Here is a 17,852-nt window from a genome sequence, read left to right on the forward strand (position 1 = left end):
TTACCAATTGAGTTTCTTGGGAGAGAGAAAGAAAAGCCACATTTTATACTAGGTTACACTATGGGCTTTTTCATTTGGCTGTGTTCAGAAAATGATGTCATTTTGGTATTTAAGCTATGGTTCCTAGCTGGAGGAGGTGTGGAGAGCCGGTGATGGCACCAGCGCTGATGGAGGAAGTTTCTCTCGTAGGTGTCTAAGCAGGCCAAAGAGTTCCTGGAGTACGTGTACGAGGAGCCCCTGATCGACATCCAGCAGCAGAACCCCATGCTGTACGGACACGCCGAGCCGCTGGCCACCGTGGTGCGGCTGCGGCAGCGGCTGAAGTCACTGCGAGCCTATTTGTTCAGCTGCCGGGCGGCGGTGGCCGAGGATCTGCGCCGCAGGTAAGAGTCATAAATGTCAGACAGCTCCGGTTTGTTTTTCTTTCCCGCCCCGGGAGGGTGGTTAGATGATCTCCGAGGGCCTTTACAACGTGGAGTAGCTGGAATTCTGTGGTTCTCCCTCAGGGCTCATCTCTGACTTTTTCCTCTGAGGGCCTCTGTCTGGTTGAGCCAAGCACAATGAAAATAATATCTCAGTGGAACTGAGGGCTTTTAACCCATGCATCGAGTTCCCACGACGGTGAAGACCTCTCTTTACCTATAGGTTAACTTGAGATAATATTCATGGAAATGTCTTCATTGATTGTAGCAACTTATAGTTTCTCCAATTTCAGTTCCTATTATCGTCAGTGAAAATAAGTATGTTTGAAATATTTCATAGCTCAAAAACCTTTTTTTTCAATGAGAAATTAGTAAGTGGTTATTCAAATCTTATTTTACAGACAGAAACAGACTTGGTAAATGATACAGGCCGTACAGCTGGAATTAAAATACATTAAAAAAAGAAAAACAACCCACCATAAAAAGGCTCAGGATTCTGCCTTTTCATGTTATCATTGGCATAGGCTGCTTTTCCATAGGTTGGTTATGTCCAAGTTTATGGAACACACAAGTCCATACCAAGCTCAGAACCTTAACATAAAATTGAAGTTAAAAAATGTGCCTGCTCTCATCAAATTCCTTCTTTTACAGTTAGGTTTTATTGGCATTTAAATTCTCACCCTTGGTATACACAAACTAGCTTATACTTGAAATAATTGTTGTTGGTGTTCATAAGTACCTAAACATATCTTTTAATTTTTTTTTTTTAATGGCAACTTGAAGGCATACATTAGTCATGGTTTTTGGAGGCAAGCGTATGTGAATAAGAAGCTTCAGAAAGTGATCGTTTGCTATTTGAAATCCAATTAATATCCGAAGAACCCCAGGCCTCTGAAGAAGATGTTTTGAAAAGAACTAAATGTAGATAGTAAAGGATATGTAATATCTAGACAAGCTCTCATAAAAGTAATAATGAAAAGGCAGCTGCCGTAGAGCGAAATGCCTCATAGTGGTAGCCATTCTTTCACCTGGTTGTTTTTCAGAAAACGCTAGAAAGTAGTCAAGATTTACTCTTGTAAAGTCTAGGCAAATCTTAATTTTAAAAGATTGGAGCTTTGTCTGAAAGGCAATAAAATTATGTGTTTCCAACAAATTTACCAACCAAGCTATATACAAGAATTTTGACATTCAAAGTATGTTCGTTCTATTACTCTCAGTACCTTTTGGCTTTGCTCAAAGCTGGTTTTTCTTTGTGCTTTTATTTTTAATTTTTTAATTTAAATTTAATTTTTTATTTTAATGTTAAAATCTACACACAGAAATCTTGTTGAATACCTTTATGTTGTAATGTTTTGCTTTGGTTAAATATGCCAAATCTGGGCATGCATTTAGAAATTAAATAGGAGATCCTCTCTCCATATGGATGACTAAGCATACCTATGCTGTTCCAGCAGTTTGGTGGCTTACCACCATGTACTACTACGCCTTATGGCCAGACCACCAGGAAAGGAATGGAAGTTCTAGAGAGAAGGCAGTCCTGGGGCTGTGAGAGTGAAAATAGGAGTCTTTTTTTACCCCCCTTCATTTCTCTTTCCTGGACTTGTTCATGACCATTATTCAGTGTAGGGCCTGGGAGACGGTGTGTGTTTAGTAGGTACTGAATGGATGGATGTAAGGAGGGATGGGTGATGAATGGATGTCTGTTACAGTGTCTCTTTAGACCACTGAGCTGTGGCTGGTAGCCCAATTCGGAGGAAGGAGTCATCTTCAGATTCTTCTTTTTCTCACTTCCCTGTCAGTTAGTACAGTGTTTGAACCTTCTGAAACCTTTAGAAATTGTTGTTGAATAAATGAACAGACCAAACCAGCACAAAAAAGATTTGGTTGGTTCTGTTTCTGGGACAGCTCTCAAATCTTTCCTTTGCTTTTCACTTCCAGTGCACTCCCCTGGTTCAGTCTCAGGACCATTACAGCATCCTTCTAACTAGTCCGTCACACTTGGGTTTCTTTCCTTTCCAACTGAACCTTCACATCAGACAAATTATTAAAGTGCAAGTATGGAATTAAAGATCTGCCCCAATCTAACCCAGTATTTTGTTCTACTCTCTCAAACACAAATAATCATTTAATTCTCCCTTCAGTACATTCTGTTGTGGAAATTAAATGGGTTTTTACAACTGAAGGGCTTACAGTAGTGCCTGTACACAGTAAATAATAAATACTATTATTATTAATACTGCTTCTTACCCTAGATTGTTCTTGTCTCTAGCTTTAAAAATCCTTGTTAAAAGAGTCCACTTAAAAGCCACCCCTGATGCTCTGTAACTGGAATCGGGCCCCTTCTTCTGCTACTCACTGTGTCTGGAGAGGGGTGAGCAAGAGGAAGTGGGTTGGAGAGCTAGTCTGGCACAGGGCCTGTGGTTTCTGGGTATGCGGTGCATACTTATCTGTGCATTTGTTGCATAAAAATGGGTGGAGCAAGAGGCTCCCTAAGACTTCCTAAGAGCAAAGAATAAGACGATGATTCCTACAGAGCTCTAGAAGAGGTGCTATAATTTTTTTGTTGTTGTCTTAGTTTCTGTATATTTATATAATCTCTGAGGTTACCAAGCTCTCCAACCTGGCACAGAGAAAAGTACACCAGTAGCAAGGAGGACTCATAGCTTTGGGAGGGGGGAGTTAAGAGCTTTTTTGGATTTATTTTAAAATATGACTGTTTAGTGAAATACGTCTAAGGTTTTCTGGGATGTCGATACTTCTTACAGCTGGACCATGCTTATTCATTCTGCCTTCTTCAGTGTCTATAAAAATAACCATTTAACAGAGGAGATTGCCCCCCTCATGCTAAAATGACTGTCACCAGAAGCCATCTCTTACCTGTCTTTCACTTTTATACAGAATCTGACTTTTTAAAAACAAAATCAGTCACCAGTACCTTCAGTGACAATAAGCTTGTTCAAAAGCAGGATACTGAAGGTTTCCTTTGTTTCACCTGGGGTACCACCTCTAGAGTGGGGTTGGGGGGGAGTTTAGACAGTGAGAAGGACCTGCTGGGCACAACTAACCATATAGATCCTTGATAGAAACTAAAAGAGGGGGGAGTTGATGAGCAACAAGGGAACCAAAATAGAGCAAGGGAATCCAGTTCTTATCTAGTCGTAAAAGGCATTCTCTCCCTGCCTGGGTTTTACCTCCATATAAAAGTTGCCATTAATCTCCAGCAAGTAGGCCCAACATGCTGAAGACCTGTCAGTGCTGTATAAACAGAATAAAGCAAACTGTTAATATTGCTGTCGTGAGGAACCTGGAAACAGACTGATTAATCGTATGGGCGCTAGACCGCCAGGGAGCCAACTTTGGTCATCGCCTTATTAGGGAAGTCGCAGTTGGCTTTTAGGCCTGTCATTACGATGACCGTTGGGTTTTTATCCTCACTGTTTTTGTTATTGTTGTGAAACGAACGCCTTGTTCTTGAACCCGAACTGCAAATCTTGACTGGCAGGGGTGATTAGTTTAGAAAAAGTCAGTGTCTTCCATGAAGTCTAAAATGTTTATAGTGCTGACAATTCACGGCCTCTGAGGACTCCCAGATGGCGACCCTGCTGGATCAGTTCAAGGTCTAGTTAACTTTTCACAAGAAGAATTATTTACAGTGTCCACATGTGGAGGTGCGTGAAGTACTCTGTGGAAAATCTTCGCACTGTCAGGATACATCCGGATGAGCAGCCGTTAAGGACATGTTCAGGAGAGACCCCAGGAAGAGCTGGGAAGGGCCTCCGGTCTGCATGCCGCGCTGAACACAGGAACGGTGGGATCCAAGCATAAATCAGAAGTCATAAATGGTCACCTCGGGACCAGGTTTGCCCTTAGACGTGTTTTGTTTGGCCTTTCAGGGATGGTCCCACTAGGTTTTAAAGTTGCAAAATAGTAGCAAATGTCTGACCGACTCAGTAGACATGAATTTGAGCAAACTCTGGGAGATAGTGAAGAAGAGCAAAGTCTGGTGTGCTGCAATCCATGGGGTCGCAAAGAGTGGGACATGACTTAGAGACTGAACAACAACAGCCAAAGCGAACCTTTAAATAATCAGGCCTCTTCATGCTCTCACAAAATAAAGCTCTCTGGTTTCTGTTAGGAAATCAGAAGCTCTGAGTACACAAGTCTTCCCTCATTCCTGGATGTAGCAATCAGCATTACGTATTAGACTCTCCACTTTGCCATAGTCTCTGCCCCTCCTGTTATCTCCCCAAACCCACTGACAATCGGTACATAATATGTTGCTGCCCTGCGTTTCTCATCCTCAGCCCATTTCACTTATTTGTGATGGTGAGATAATCATGATTTTATCAGTTAAAAAGTACTTTCCCATAAATATACTCTTGGGTCCTTACAACAGCCCTTCAAATGGGTAAGACATGGTATTTAGAAAGAATGGAAGGAACTATGACTCTGAGATGCTACGTGACTTGCCTGAGGTGACAGAGCTGGCAAGGAGCAGAGTTCACACTTGGAACCAGGCTTTCTGATGCTCAAATTGCTGCTGCTTTCCCAGGGGCATTTGCTGGTGGCAGTGATGTCCAGAAGTTTCTAGACTCTTCAGAGGAAGGAACCCCTTTTATTTCTCCTGAAGGCCTTCATTGAGGTTGTGTAGGAGAGTGTGAAGACAGCGAGGTGGCAGACAGTAATGTCTCTTGTGTGGGAAGGTACGGTTGCCGTACTCACTGCCAGCGCTGGGCTTGGAGAGCAAGGCATGACTATTGGCTTAGTGCTAATGAGCACATTTTCCTCTCGGTTTGTGTTTCCCAGACCTTTCTGTTGCATAGTCCTGTAAATGTAGAGGTGTCTCTAGGGTTATCTTATCCATGTCTAAAATAAATATTACGATCTCTTTCTCACCATCATTTCATAAAAGAACGTAATAATGCAAAGAAAAAAAAAAGTGAACACCAATCAAACAGCTTTTTAAAGTCAAATAGATTTAAAATTCAATCTACTATTCTTTTTTTTGTCTCATTTTGCCTTGGATTGCTGAAAAACATTGCCAGAGCAATACCAGTTGTTTGGACTAGCTTTTCAGAAATCCTGAATTAAGTCATATTTTTTCTTCTGAATGCTGAAGTGAAATTATCCAGTCCAAAGAAAGATATTACAGAAATCAATTGGTGGATGCCTGAGTGTTTCCCATTCTCTGTCATTAACAGATGATTGGGGTTTTGGGTGCCTGGTGAATGCAAAGTTCCTATTGTGATAAATATTTAAAACTAGTTTCTCTCCAATACTACTTGAAGCCAGTAGGCAATGTTATGCCTGCCTTCCCAGTTACTTAGAGCACAATTGTGATGGTTCTGGGGCAACAGGTAGTCCTACTTGTTTGTTAAGGTTAGTTCTTTGCTTAGACCATTCTAAACAATTTGACAGTTTAACTTAGGATAAGTCACCTTTTGCTGTCTTCAGTCTCACATTTTATTTGAAATTATATCCAGAATTAGTTATCACTGAAATACCAGCTTTATTGAACAGTGAGAAATTTCTATCATAAAAACCGGCATTTTTATTGACTTTGTCTAGCCTGCTGAGTGCCAGAAAAATATCAGCGAATGTGTATGTGTGTCTATCCTGTCAGACTGTCCTTGCCTCCTCTTCCTTCCAGCAAAATTCAGCAGCTTGCTCAGTTGCTCTTGCTTCAGTTGCTCTTAGCAACAGTCCCCAGAAATGTCATTTAATAAACCAGATTTCCTTTCCCAATTCTTTGCTCCTTACCCCCAGGGAAAGCTGTCTGTCTGACTACTGAGTTCACTAGACAGGAAGCTTAGTCCAAAGGTTGAAACATCCTTTGGGTGTCCACTAGCATCTCAAACTTAATATGGTCAAAACTGAGACAGTAGCCCCTCCCCTACTCCTATTGCAAACTGCTCCTGCTGCAGGGCCCCCCATCTGCCTTACTGGCACCTCCACCCATCCAGTTGTTCAGGCCAAACACCTTTCCCTCAGTTCTGAATCCAACCTACCAGCAAATCCTATCAGCGTCACCTTCAAAATATATCCACTCAAATTGAAATCGTCATAAAACCATCACTTCCCCTGCTACCCTCAAGGTCCAAGCCACTGTCACTGTCCCCTGGATTATCGCGGTAACTGGTCTCCCCCTTCAGTCTGTTCTTAAGACTACAGTTAGAGTTAATGTGTACATTAGATGATGTCACCCCTGACTCAGACTACCTGATAGCTTCACCTCTCTTCACCCAAGTAAAAGCCAAGGACGAATATGGCTGGTTCCCCATCCCCTCTCTGCCCTCATCTCCCTATATGTGCCCCCTCCTTTACTCTGTTCCAGCCAGACCAGCCTTGTTTAGTCCTTGACCACAGCACACAGGCTCCCACGTGAGTTTCTGTGCTTGTTTTCTTCTTCCCCAAGTAACCGCATAGCTGGCTTCCTTATCTCCCTTAGATCCATATGCAGTCATCATGTTCATGAGGCATCCTTGACCACTTTATTTGAAATTGCACCCAGCGCCCTCCCTGACACACGCACTTCATCTTTTTAGTCTCTGCTTATTACCACGTAATGTAGTGTTTTACATTGTCTGTCTCCCTCTCTGGTGCCACACATATGGCTGTGGAGGTCATGCTTTTCTCAGCCTGTATAGCCGTGCCCAGAGACCCTGTGCTCTCCACACTAGATGTAAGCTACGAAAGGTCATGGCTTTTTATCTGTTTTGTGGTCTTAGGCCCTGCTGTATCTCCAGAGCCTTGAACCATGCTGTGTGTGTGTGACTGTGTGTGTTAGTCACCCAGGCATGTCTGGCTCTTTGCGACCCCATGAACTATAGTCTGCCAGGCTCCTCTGTCCATGGAATTTTCCATGCAAGAATACTGGAGTGGGTTGTCATTTCCTCCTCCAGGTGATTTTCCCAACCCAGGGATCAAACCCAAGTCTCCTGCTTGGCAGGTAGATTCTTTACCACTGAGCCAAGGCTTCCCAGGTGGTATCAGTGGCAAAAAATCTGCCTGCAAATGCAGAGATGCCAGAGACCTGGGTTCAATCCCTGGGTCAGGAAGATCCCTTGGGGAAGGAAATGGCTACCCACTCCAGTATTCTTGCTTAGAAAATTCCATGGACAGAGGAGCCTAGTGGGCTAGAGGCCATGGGGGCGTAAAAAGTTGGACATGACTTAGCGACTAAAACCACCAACAGCAACCAATGTACATACTACTTTTAACCCAATCATTTTGCTTGGTATATTGTGAACATCTTTTTATGCCAGTAAATATTTGTCTAAAGCATCATGAATCACTGAGTGAAAATGGTATTTTGATACATGGACATTCTGATGCACCCTCAATCTTAGAAGTATGTGAGGATATTATTCAGTGTACCCAACAAAAGACTGCATGAGCTGAAAGAGATCATTTCATAGCAACAACTCCTCATCTCCCTACCTCCCAGTAAGTCAGACATATTAGATAGAGGGATTATCTGTTACAGAGAGAAAAGATTGCATGCTCTTGTGACTTGAATACATTTAATGTCTCTTCTGGCAGCCTCGTTATTAAAACATAGTCTACACAGACTTGACTTGCTGTGTCTCTGAACTGAAAATGAGGAGTGTCTATAGCCAAAATCTAAGATCCAAACGTGCAACCAATCATTAGCCAAAATCTGGTTAATACTGAATTTTAGAAGGATGAGCCCATTTTAGCCACAATATTGTCACTAAATTAGTCTCATTAAAGACCAGAGATTGTTAGCACTTCAAATTTATAAATAACACTTCTTTAAGCCCAGTAAATGAACACAGCTCTTTATGTTCTCTGTAAGATTTAATATTGGCTAGACTTTGTGGCTAGTTTTTGAGTTAGCTAGTTAAAAGTGTCTTTGGGGCTTTCCTCTCAACAGATTAGCTATGTGAATCTATCGAGACTCAAAACCTACTAAAACACAAAATGTTATTTTGATAGTTTTTGAAAGCAGCCATTCTCAGTCTCCTTCAAGAATCCCTTTTCCCTTGAATGACTCGAAGAACCAAGGTTTTCAAGTCAGCTAAGCCCCTCATCTCCTGAGCCCCTCCCCTCCCCTCATTTTCCTCCAGAGATCTCATTCAGCAAATCATGTATATATGTGCTAGTATCAGCACTCTAAAAAGGAGCTACAGACTGTCTGCAAAACCGTCATTCAAAACTAAGACATTAATAAACTTTGAAAAAGGAGCTCTGGCAAGTTATATATTAATTTTACTATAATGTACGCAGAACTTTTTATTTATTGAGAAATCCATAGCAAGTTAAAAAGTGATTTTATCTTATTCTGAGATTAAGTGAAATCTGTAGACTATAAAAAATCATTTTCTAAGAGATGACAAAAAAATAAAACTCATGGCAGAAAAAGTGTTATATTCTTGGAATTGTGGCATAACATAGGGATTTGAGTTAGGATCTATAATGTGATATAATTTGTCACTTTTATAATCAGACCCCGGAATAATAACAACCCAAATTACTTCCCAAGTATTTCTACTCCAGGGTTTAGATTGAAGAAACTTAGGCACAGTTTCTGAATGAACATGTAAAAGAGACCCTTTTTTCCCATACCTGTCTGCCAAGATATAATATCTGATGCAGTCTTGCTATTTTTTCAACCAATGAGATTAGCAAAATGAAGTACCTAGAGAAGTGATTGAAGCTTGTTTCTTCTACCTGGATGGCTATCGCAATATCTGCCTTTGATTTAAAATTGTTCTTCCGTTAGCTAGGAGCATGGCTGGACATAAGAGTCCTGTCCATATCCAGTCTAATGTAACTATTTTGGGAACATTTGTAGCTCATATCAAGAACACCAAATTGCATCTCCCTGGGAACATTTCACCGTGCTTTTTGCTGATTTTGGTGTGGGTACTTGTGCCCTCCAAAGGAAAAATACTGCAACCCTTTCCATTCCATACAAATTACCTCGCCTGGAGCACTGACTCTTGGAAAACACAGTAATACTTCATGAATGAATGGTTTTCCTTTCTAAATTACTTCTTATGCACTTCTACACATAATCTTCGTTTAGATCTTTATGGTTTAGAATCAGAATTGGAGATTTTCCCTTGGTGGTGTTGTCTTTTTTATTGTGTATATCTGTGTGTGTGTGTGTGTGTGTTTAAGAGAGAGAGAGTGACGGAGAGACAGACAGAGAGACATGTGGAAGAAGGGAGGGAGATGAGTCTGTTTTTTACTTATTTATTTTTAAAATATTTATTTATTTGGCTGCTCTGGGTCTTAGCTGTGGTATGTGGAATCTACTTCCTTGACTAGGGCTCAAACCCAGGCCCTTATATTGGGAAAGTGGCGTCTTAGCCATTGGACCACCAGGGAAGTTCCAACTTATTTATTTTTAACTGGAGGATAATTGTCTTACATTATTGTGTTGGTTTCTGCCACATAGCAACATGAATCAGCCATAGGTAAACATATGTCCCCTCCCTCTTGGACCTCCCACTCACCTGCCACCCCATCCCACCCCTCTAGGTTGTCACAGAGTGCCAGTTTTGAGCTCCCTGCATTATACAGCAAATTTTCACTGGCTATCTGATTTTATATGTGGTAATGTATATGTTTCAATGCTGCTGTCTCCATTCATCTCACCTGCTCCTTCCCCTCACCCTGTGTGAGATGAGTCTTTAAAGCATATCTGTTACATGTGTTAAGATATTTTCATTTTAATCATTGGGTTTTTAATGCCAGTTATGCAGCTCAAAGAACTGAGCTTTAGGGATATGGCGATATTACTAAATCTATTAAATCCTGCAAAGGGTGTGCCTACTCCAGGGCCTGACTTAGTCCCTTTTCTTTCATGAGCATCAGGGCTCAGTGGAAACTGAGTTTAAGTCCTCAGAAATTAGTCAGGTTAAATGAGTCTTGATGTGTTTGACTCAGTGTCCTGGTACAAAATAGAAGAGGACTCCCAACTTGTTTTATATAGACTGCCTTTGATTTCATAGGCCATTATTTCTGCATTTTTAACCCCAAGTGCCACCTATATAATATAAGAGATCTGAATCATTCATGACCTTTTTTCCCTTTTAATCTTTTCTCACTTTTCTCATCGGAACGATCTGTAAGTGAAGCCTGACTTACCTGCCCAGTATGTCAGGAAATTCTAAAGGTGATAAAATAGAAGTAGTTGGCACGAGAAACAGTTGGGCTGGTTGGTTTTCATTATCCTTCAGCAGGTTTCTTCATTGTCCTTTGGTATCAGAGAACTTTACAGTGCCACCTGCCAGTGATGCAGTTTTCCCTCAGCCGGTGAGTGAGGCGTGGCGTTGACTCTCCTTATGGTGTTTGTCCTCTGGCTCTGGTGTCAGGACCATTACATTGGCATGAGCAGGGCTGTCCTCATGCTTAGCCTGCTGGTGAAATGCTGTCTGACCTGATGATGACTAGGCCTGCAGTACAGCGAGATCACTTTGCACAGAAAACCCTAAACACAGCTTCCTCACCAGAAAGCAAAAGCAGCACCCTCCTGCAGCAAAGAGGCCATTTACCAAAGCACTGCCAAGTCAGACAGCCTTCAGTTGATTTGTAGCTTTCCGTTCCTAGGATGTTGAAGTCTGAAGGGAACATTGGGGAAATTAGTAATTATGTTTTACATAAAGTCTTAGTAGAAACTTGAAGCATTTCAGTAAAGAAAAGAGTGTGTGTATGTACATGCACCCTCACACATGGCGAACATTCATTTGCAAGAGCTCCTAGTGGGGTCCATGTCCCATTTCCTCTAGGCCTTTCCAGGCTCAGGCTCTGTCATCTTTCCCACTTTTCTTTCCTTAGCTCCTGATTCTGCACTGGCTTCTTCAATATTAGCACGTGAATATGCCCAAGTGGCTTCCATCTCTAAGAAAAGAATCCTTTCTTAGTCCTGCATCCTTCTGTAGCTATGGCCCAGTTTCTCTCCTTTAAAGTGAGTTTCTTAAAAGAGTAATCCACAGCCCTTCGCCCCTCTGCAGTCTGGTGTCCTTCTTCCTCCCGAGGTCACTAATGAATTCCATTTTGCCAAATCCAGCAGGCACTTTTCAGGCCTTGTGAGTGTCTTTCCCGGGTTATTTGACCTCTCCGGGCCTCTGATGCCGTTGACCTTTTTTGTCCTTAAAATTCTCTCTCCTCCTTTGGCTTCCTGGATGTTGGCTCTTCTGCCTTTTCTCCTATCAGACTGCTCCTTTGCAGCTTTCTTCCTGCAGCGGTTCTTGGAACTGCTCTGCCGGCATGCAGTCTTTTCTGTTGCTCTAGTGTGTGCTGTCCTGGGTTGCTCCTCATTTTCATGTCTTCACCTGTAGGCGCACAGCTCTCCTCTCTGAATACGTGGATGACTCCACTTGGACATTCCACAGACAGTTCCAGACCTCTTCCCCGACAACTGAGCTTCCCTTTCTCCTCATGGGCAACTCCTCTTCCGTAGCCCCTGTGTCAGTGAATGGAATTTGCATTTACCACGAGCAGTGCCAGGCTCCTTCCTGGCTTCTGTTTCCTGGTAGTCTTCATGGCACGTGGATGGTACTGCAGAAATCTGTCTGTGGTAGGCTCCCTTTCTCTCCAACCCAAGGGCAACCATCTAAATTCTGTTCAGGGTCCCATCATTTCTCAGCTAGTTTACCCCAAAATTGTCCCATCTCTTTAGTCTATCTCCCCTTCTGCTGTCAATGAACTTTTATATGCACAAAGAATGAGTTTGAGCAAACTCCAGGAGATAGTGAAGGACAGGGAAGGCTGGTGTGCTGCAGTCCATGGGGTCGGATGCAACTTAGTGCCACCAGCAACAAGGCAGGCACAAATCTAATGCTGTCTTCCTCTTGCTTGAGGCTCTCCTGTGGCACTCATCTCTCTGAGGGTAGGCTGTTCTCCAGGCATCTAAGCTCTCTCATGTCCGGCGACACACTTTCCAACCTCACACTTTGCAGTACCTTGGTTCCCAGCATGGGTACATACACACATGTACACATACAGAGCTTGTTCCCTGAAAGAATTATGCTTGTCCTGGCCTCTCTGCTCTTACCCACGCTGCCCCCTCTACCTGGAATACCTGCCCTTCCACTCCTTCATGTGGGTTCTGACGTGTTGGTTCTGAGGCTTTTCCTGAACAGGCGTCCTGCAGGCTCCCTCACCCATGCACTCCATGATAGAGCTGGAGTTACTTGCTTACTTGTCTGTTTATCTCACTTATTTATAGGTATTAGGGGGAAGAAACTGTCTTCTCCAAATTTCCTGTCCCATGTGTACCAGCACCTGCTTATTACAGTGAAAATGTGTGCTGACTTTAGATTCTTCACCATGGTGGCAAGTCACAGAGGTCACAGGACTGAACTTCATTTGCATTGAATTCTTGCGCCATATGGTGATCACAAGTTGTTTTCTGACCAAAAAACTTCAATAACCATTCATTCTTTATTAAGCACACAAATAGTAAAATTATAAAATCAGTGCTGCCATGGCTCTCAAGGAGGTGCCAAACTTTGCCTCCTACACATGAGCAGCTTCCCTGGCTTTCCCTGAAGTGGCTGTGTGCCCTGCAGAGCCCTGTAATGGTCCCCAAGCACACCTCAGGCCTGCGACTTCTCCACCAGCTCTGCCATAACTTACCCTGGAAGGCCCCACTTGTTCCATCCATTCCCTAAAGAGCTCCCACAAGCTGGGCCACCTTGTACACCGAAGCCACCATGGGGGAAAGCCCTTGGCATCCCCCAAACAGGAAGTTGCCCTTGCCTTTCCTGGGCTTGGATTTCATGTGCTTATTTGCCCTGCACTTCCCCTGTGGACATCAGCCTAAAGAAAATATTCCAGGAAAGACAAACACTGTGTGATATCACTTATGTGTGGAATCTAAAAAATACAGCAAACTAGTGAATGTAACAAAGAAGCAGCAGACCCGCAGATATAGAGAACGAACTCATGGTTACCATTTCGGGAGGGGGGCAACAATATTGGAGAATGGGAGATACAAACTATCAGATGTAAGACAGGCTCCAGGATGTATTGTACAACATGGGGAATATAGCCAGTATTTTGCAATAACTGTATCGTTCCAATTTTAGTATATGTGCCGCCAAAGCAAGCACTGCAGTAACTGTAAATGGAAGGTAACCTTTACAAACTGAATAAAAATTTTAAAAAAGAAGATATTCAGAGAATGCTCTTACCAGTTCAGTCTGCCTTAAAGACACGAGCAATGAGAAAGAGGAACAAGCTGATGGGGTTACCTGAGCCCACCTTTGAAACCCTTCTCCCCTCTAAGCAGAAAAGCAAGTCCCTCCCTTTAAATAAATCTTTTTCTTCTTTTATGTACATTAAAAAGTGTTTATTTACATTAAAGAGACATATTTAAATGCCATGCTATCTTCCCTCTCAGGAAATTTGTTCTCATATTTGACTTCAATGCTTTCTTGATATAATTTCCATCCTCATGGAGAAGAAAAGCTGACTGGCATTATCTGTCTTAAAAGTCTGTATTTTTTATGGCCACCACTAAATCTCTTGGACACAACATCTCCTCCAAACACAATATACACAATATGTGTATATTGCATTTTCCAGTTCTTTGTGTCATTAGGACCGAACTCTTGTAAATTATTAGTTTTAGACACTGAAGAGTGCCAAAGAGGAGACAGAAAATATGGTGCTTCTGGAAGGGCTGAGAATTTCTTCCAGAGGGAAAGAGAAAATAAATATGTGAAATATATTTACACACAGAAACAACACATAGCTGACTTTAGCTGTATATGGATCATGGTCACACGCTAGTAAAGTAATGCTCAAAATTCTCCAAGCCAGGCTTCAGCAATACGTGAACCGTGAACTTCCTGATGTTCAAGCTGGTTTTAGAAAAGGCAGAGGAACCAGAGATCAAATTGCCAACATCTGCTGGATCATGGAAAAAGCAAGAGAGTTCCAGAAAAACATCTATTTCTGCTTTATTGACTATGCCAAAGCCTTTGACTGTGTGGATCACAATAAACTGTGGAAAATCCTGAAAGAGATGGGAATACCAGATGCCTCTTGAGAAATATGTATGCAGGTCAGGAAGCAACAGTTAGAATTGGACATGGAACAACAGACTGGTTCCAAATAGGAAAAGGAGTTCGTCAAGGCTGTATATTGTCACCCTGCTTATTTAACTTATATGCAGAGTACATCATGAGAAACGTTAGACTGGAAGAAACACAAGCTGGAATCAAGATTGCTGGGAGAAATATCAATAACCTCAGATATGCAGATGACACCGTCCTTATGGCAGAAAGTGAAGAGGAACTAAAAAGCCTCTTGATGAAAGTGAAAGTGGAGAGTGAAAAAGTTGGCTTAAAGCTCAACATTCAGAAATGAAGATCATGGCATCCGGTCCCATCACTTCATGGGAAATAGATGGGGAAACAGTGTCAGACTTTATTTTTCTGGGCTCCAAAATCACTGCAGATGGTGACTGCAGCCATAAAATTGAAAGACACTTACTCCTTGGAAGCAAAGTTATGACCAACCTAGATAGTATATTCAAAAGCAGAGACATTAGTTTGCCAACAAAGGTCTGTCTAGTCAAGGCTATGGTTTTTCCTGTGGTCATGTATGGATGTGAGAGTTGGACTGTGAAGAAGGCTGAGCACCGAGGAATTGATGCTTTTGAACTGCGGTGTTGGAGAAGACTCTTGAGAGTCCCTTGGACTGCAAGGAGATCCAACCAGTCCATTCTGAAGGAGATCAGCCCTGGGATTTCTTTGGAGGAAATGATGCTGAAGCTGAAACTCCAGTACTTTGGCCACCTCATGTGAAGAGTTGACTCATTGGAAAAGACTCTGATGCTGGGAGGGATTGGGGGCAGGAGGAGAAGGGGACGACAGAGGATGAGATGGCTCGATGGCATCACTGACTCTATGGACATGAGTCTGAGTGAACTCCAGGAGTTTGTGATGGACAGGGAGGCCTGGCGTGCTGTGATTCATGGAGTCGCAAAGAGTCCGACACGACTGAGCGACTGAACTGAACGAGAGATGACTGTGCCCAAAGTTGGTTAGTTACTGTGAGAAGAATGAGCAGTGTTTGAAGGCAATGAGGATCCACCTGGAGTGGAGAAAGTAGAAATCCTCTTTGTTGCTCATCAGCTGTGTTCATTGAACGTATCCATCTCCAGCCCTTAGCACAACACTGGCTCATTTCAGGCACTGAGTACTGTTTGTTGACTGGATCACCGACTGACTGTAGTACCCCAGTAAGGGTAAACCAGTGTGATTCCATTTGTAAATCTGTAATTAATTCTTACATCCTGTATACTCTCAGTTGTGGAAGTTTAAGGATTTTAGAGAAGAACTTTAAGTAGCAAAACATTAACGATATGCTCCCCTGCTAGGGTTCATTTCAGTCACCTTCCTTCTAACATTTTCTCCAGCTGACCTTCATGTGTTCAAACCAACAGAAAAGGCAGGAGCTCACCTTGAAATGATTTTCCAGCCTACTTGTTTGGTTCACTCTGTCTCTTTTTCTTAGCTCTGCTGGCACATTGCTTTCATTTTATTTAAGAGACTTCATTACGAAGCAGTTGCCTCTGAAAAAGATAATTCCTCCTATTCAACCACACTCAAACATCCTTTGTCCCCATATTAGATGACCATATTCTGCTGCCCTAGTGACCCCACAGAAAGACTGAATCCTAGGCTTGCTTCTCTGCACCTATGTTTGGGTCTCAACTTGCCAGTGTTTATATATATTTAAAAATATCTAAATGTAATCTTGTATTCTGGATTAGGCCCTTGGGGAGAAAAAGGACGTTAGTGAAACAATTGGTGAAATCTGAATAAGTTCTAATTTACATAATTGTTCATTTCTTCATTTTATCAATGAACCATGGCTCATGATTGTGTAAGATTAGGGGAAGCCAGGTAATAGGTATAAGATCACAAACATTTCACAAAGGGAGGATGTATTGGGAAATCAAGTACATGTGAACATCCTGGTTCTTTTCAAAGCAGTTTTTCAAGCATGAGAAAAATTGCGGACTGCCAAAGTGTACTTCAGATACTTCTAGGCTTTGTAAGATAGACAAAATAAAACAACCCCTGTTCATGCCAAGCCTCCTCCTACTCGGTTTCCTCGGAGGTCTGTTCCCCACCCCATCCCCAAAGCTTCTGTGCTGATGTCAGAAGTGCCCCTGGCTCTCCCACGTCTCTCAACCCCACATCCCTGAGGGCCACACTTGCTGTCCCCCACACGAGCACTTGCTGTCCAGCACAGATAAATCTCAGTGCTTTATCCCGTCCCCGAGCAGCCTGCCCTGTGTTGGCCAGTGACATCACCATCCTGACATCCCAGCTAAGAATTTCAGAATCACCTTCAGTTCCTTTCTCCTTTTTCACCCATTCCAAGTGTTGTCAGCCCTCCCAAAGGGTCTCTTCTGTCTATGTACTCACCCATTTCCTTTCGCCATGTGGTTACCCTAGGCCACAGGTACCTGGTCAGGACTGTCCCTAATTGCAGTCTTGCCACCCTCCCCACTGCCTTCAGGAAGTGGGCATGACCCAGCACATCAGTGTCAGTATCCTTCTTTTAAAAAATAACAATTGGTCTATATTGCTGCTGGCCTAAACAGTAATAAACACCTACCTGGAAGAGAGATGTATTATACAGCTATATTAGACAGTCAGTTCATACCCACGTCTCTCCTTTTTCCATCCTTATCTCCAGGAAAGTAGAGAAAGCACAGACCTTTGGAGTCAGAAAGTCCTGGCCTTGAAGCCCAACTCCATGACCCTGGACAAATTAGTCTTTGCCTCTGAGCCTCAGTTTCCTCTTAGGTAAAATGGAGGTGGTACCTACCACATGGGGCTGTTGTGAGAACTAAAATGAGATGTTTATTGAGGGCCACACCCAAAGCAGGCTCTTCTCATTGTTAACCCTGTAGGGGTCATGAGGAACAGGTCTCTTGACGATCTCTGTACCCTATGAGTGTGAATTGAAAATGGAAGTTGGTCATGTCTCACGAGCCCTCCTGAGCCCGTGGTCTACCTTTTACAACAGGGGCCTTTCAGTAGGAAAGCTTCATCCCTCATGGAGGGACTGAGCACTTTGCCTCCACCCTTCCCAGCTGGGCAGGGACTGTGTGCTGCTTCCTGTCACGTGTGCAGCCCCGAACCATTAGAGGTGAAGGGATCCCAGCCTCAGGAAGTGAATTCTGTTCTTCAGAGTACAAGGACCGTGTCACTCAATGGTCTGTTCTCACTCTGTGGATGAAACAGGGATTTTCAGCAGAATTCTTCAGAAGCTATCATTCTTCCCAGGAGAAAGCCAAACTATTAATACAAAATGCCTATCGGGGGCCTCCTTGCCGGGGACTTTTTCTCATTGGTTCAATGCCCTTTCTTTCTTCAGTGGCCTAGTACAGTAGCTGGCACATATCTGTGCTTAATCAGAATTGAATGG

General features: G+C 42.9%; 1 protein-coding gene across 3 annotated transcripts in view; it reads left to right on the forward strand.

The window, feature by feature from the left end:
- Window positions 1-17,852, forward strand: part of PLEKHM3 (pleckstrin homology domain containing M3) — a 223,240-nt gene that overhangs the window by 95,671 nt on the left and 109,717 nt on the right. For all 3 annotated transcript variants that reach the window (XM_070387515.1, XM_070387529.1, XM_070387524.1), the window contains exon 5: window positions 190-383. In XM_070387515.1, coding sequence (XP_070243616.1) covers window positions 190-383 — 194 coding nt within the window. The remainder of the gene's footprint in view (window positions 1-189; window positions 384-17,852) is intronic.

The sequence above is a fragment of the Bos mutus genome, chromosome 2 (assembly GCF_027580195.1).
Source record: "Bos mutus isolate GX-2022 chromosome 2, NWIPB_WYAK_1.1, whole genome shotgun sequence".
Classification (NCBI taxonomy): Eukaryota; Metazoa; Chordata; class Mammalia; order Artiodactyla; family Bovidae; genus Bos; species Bos mutus.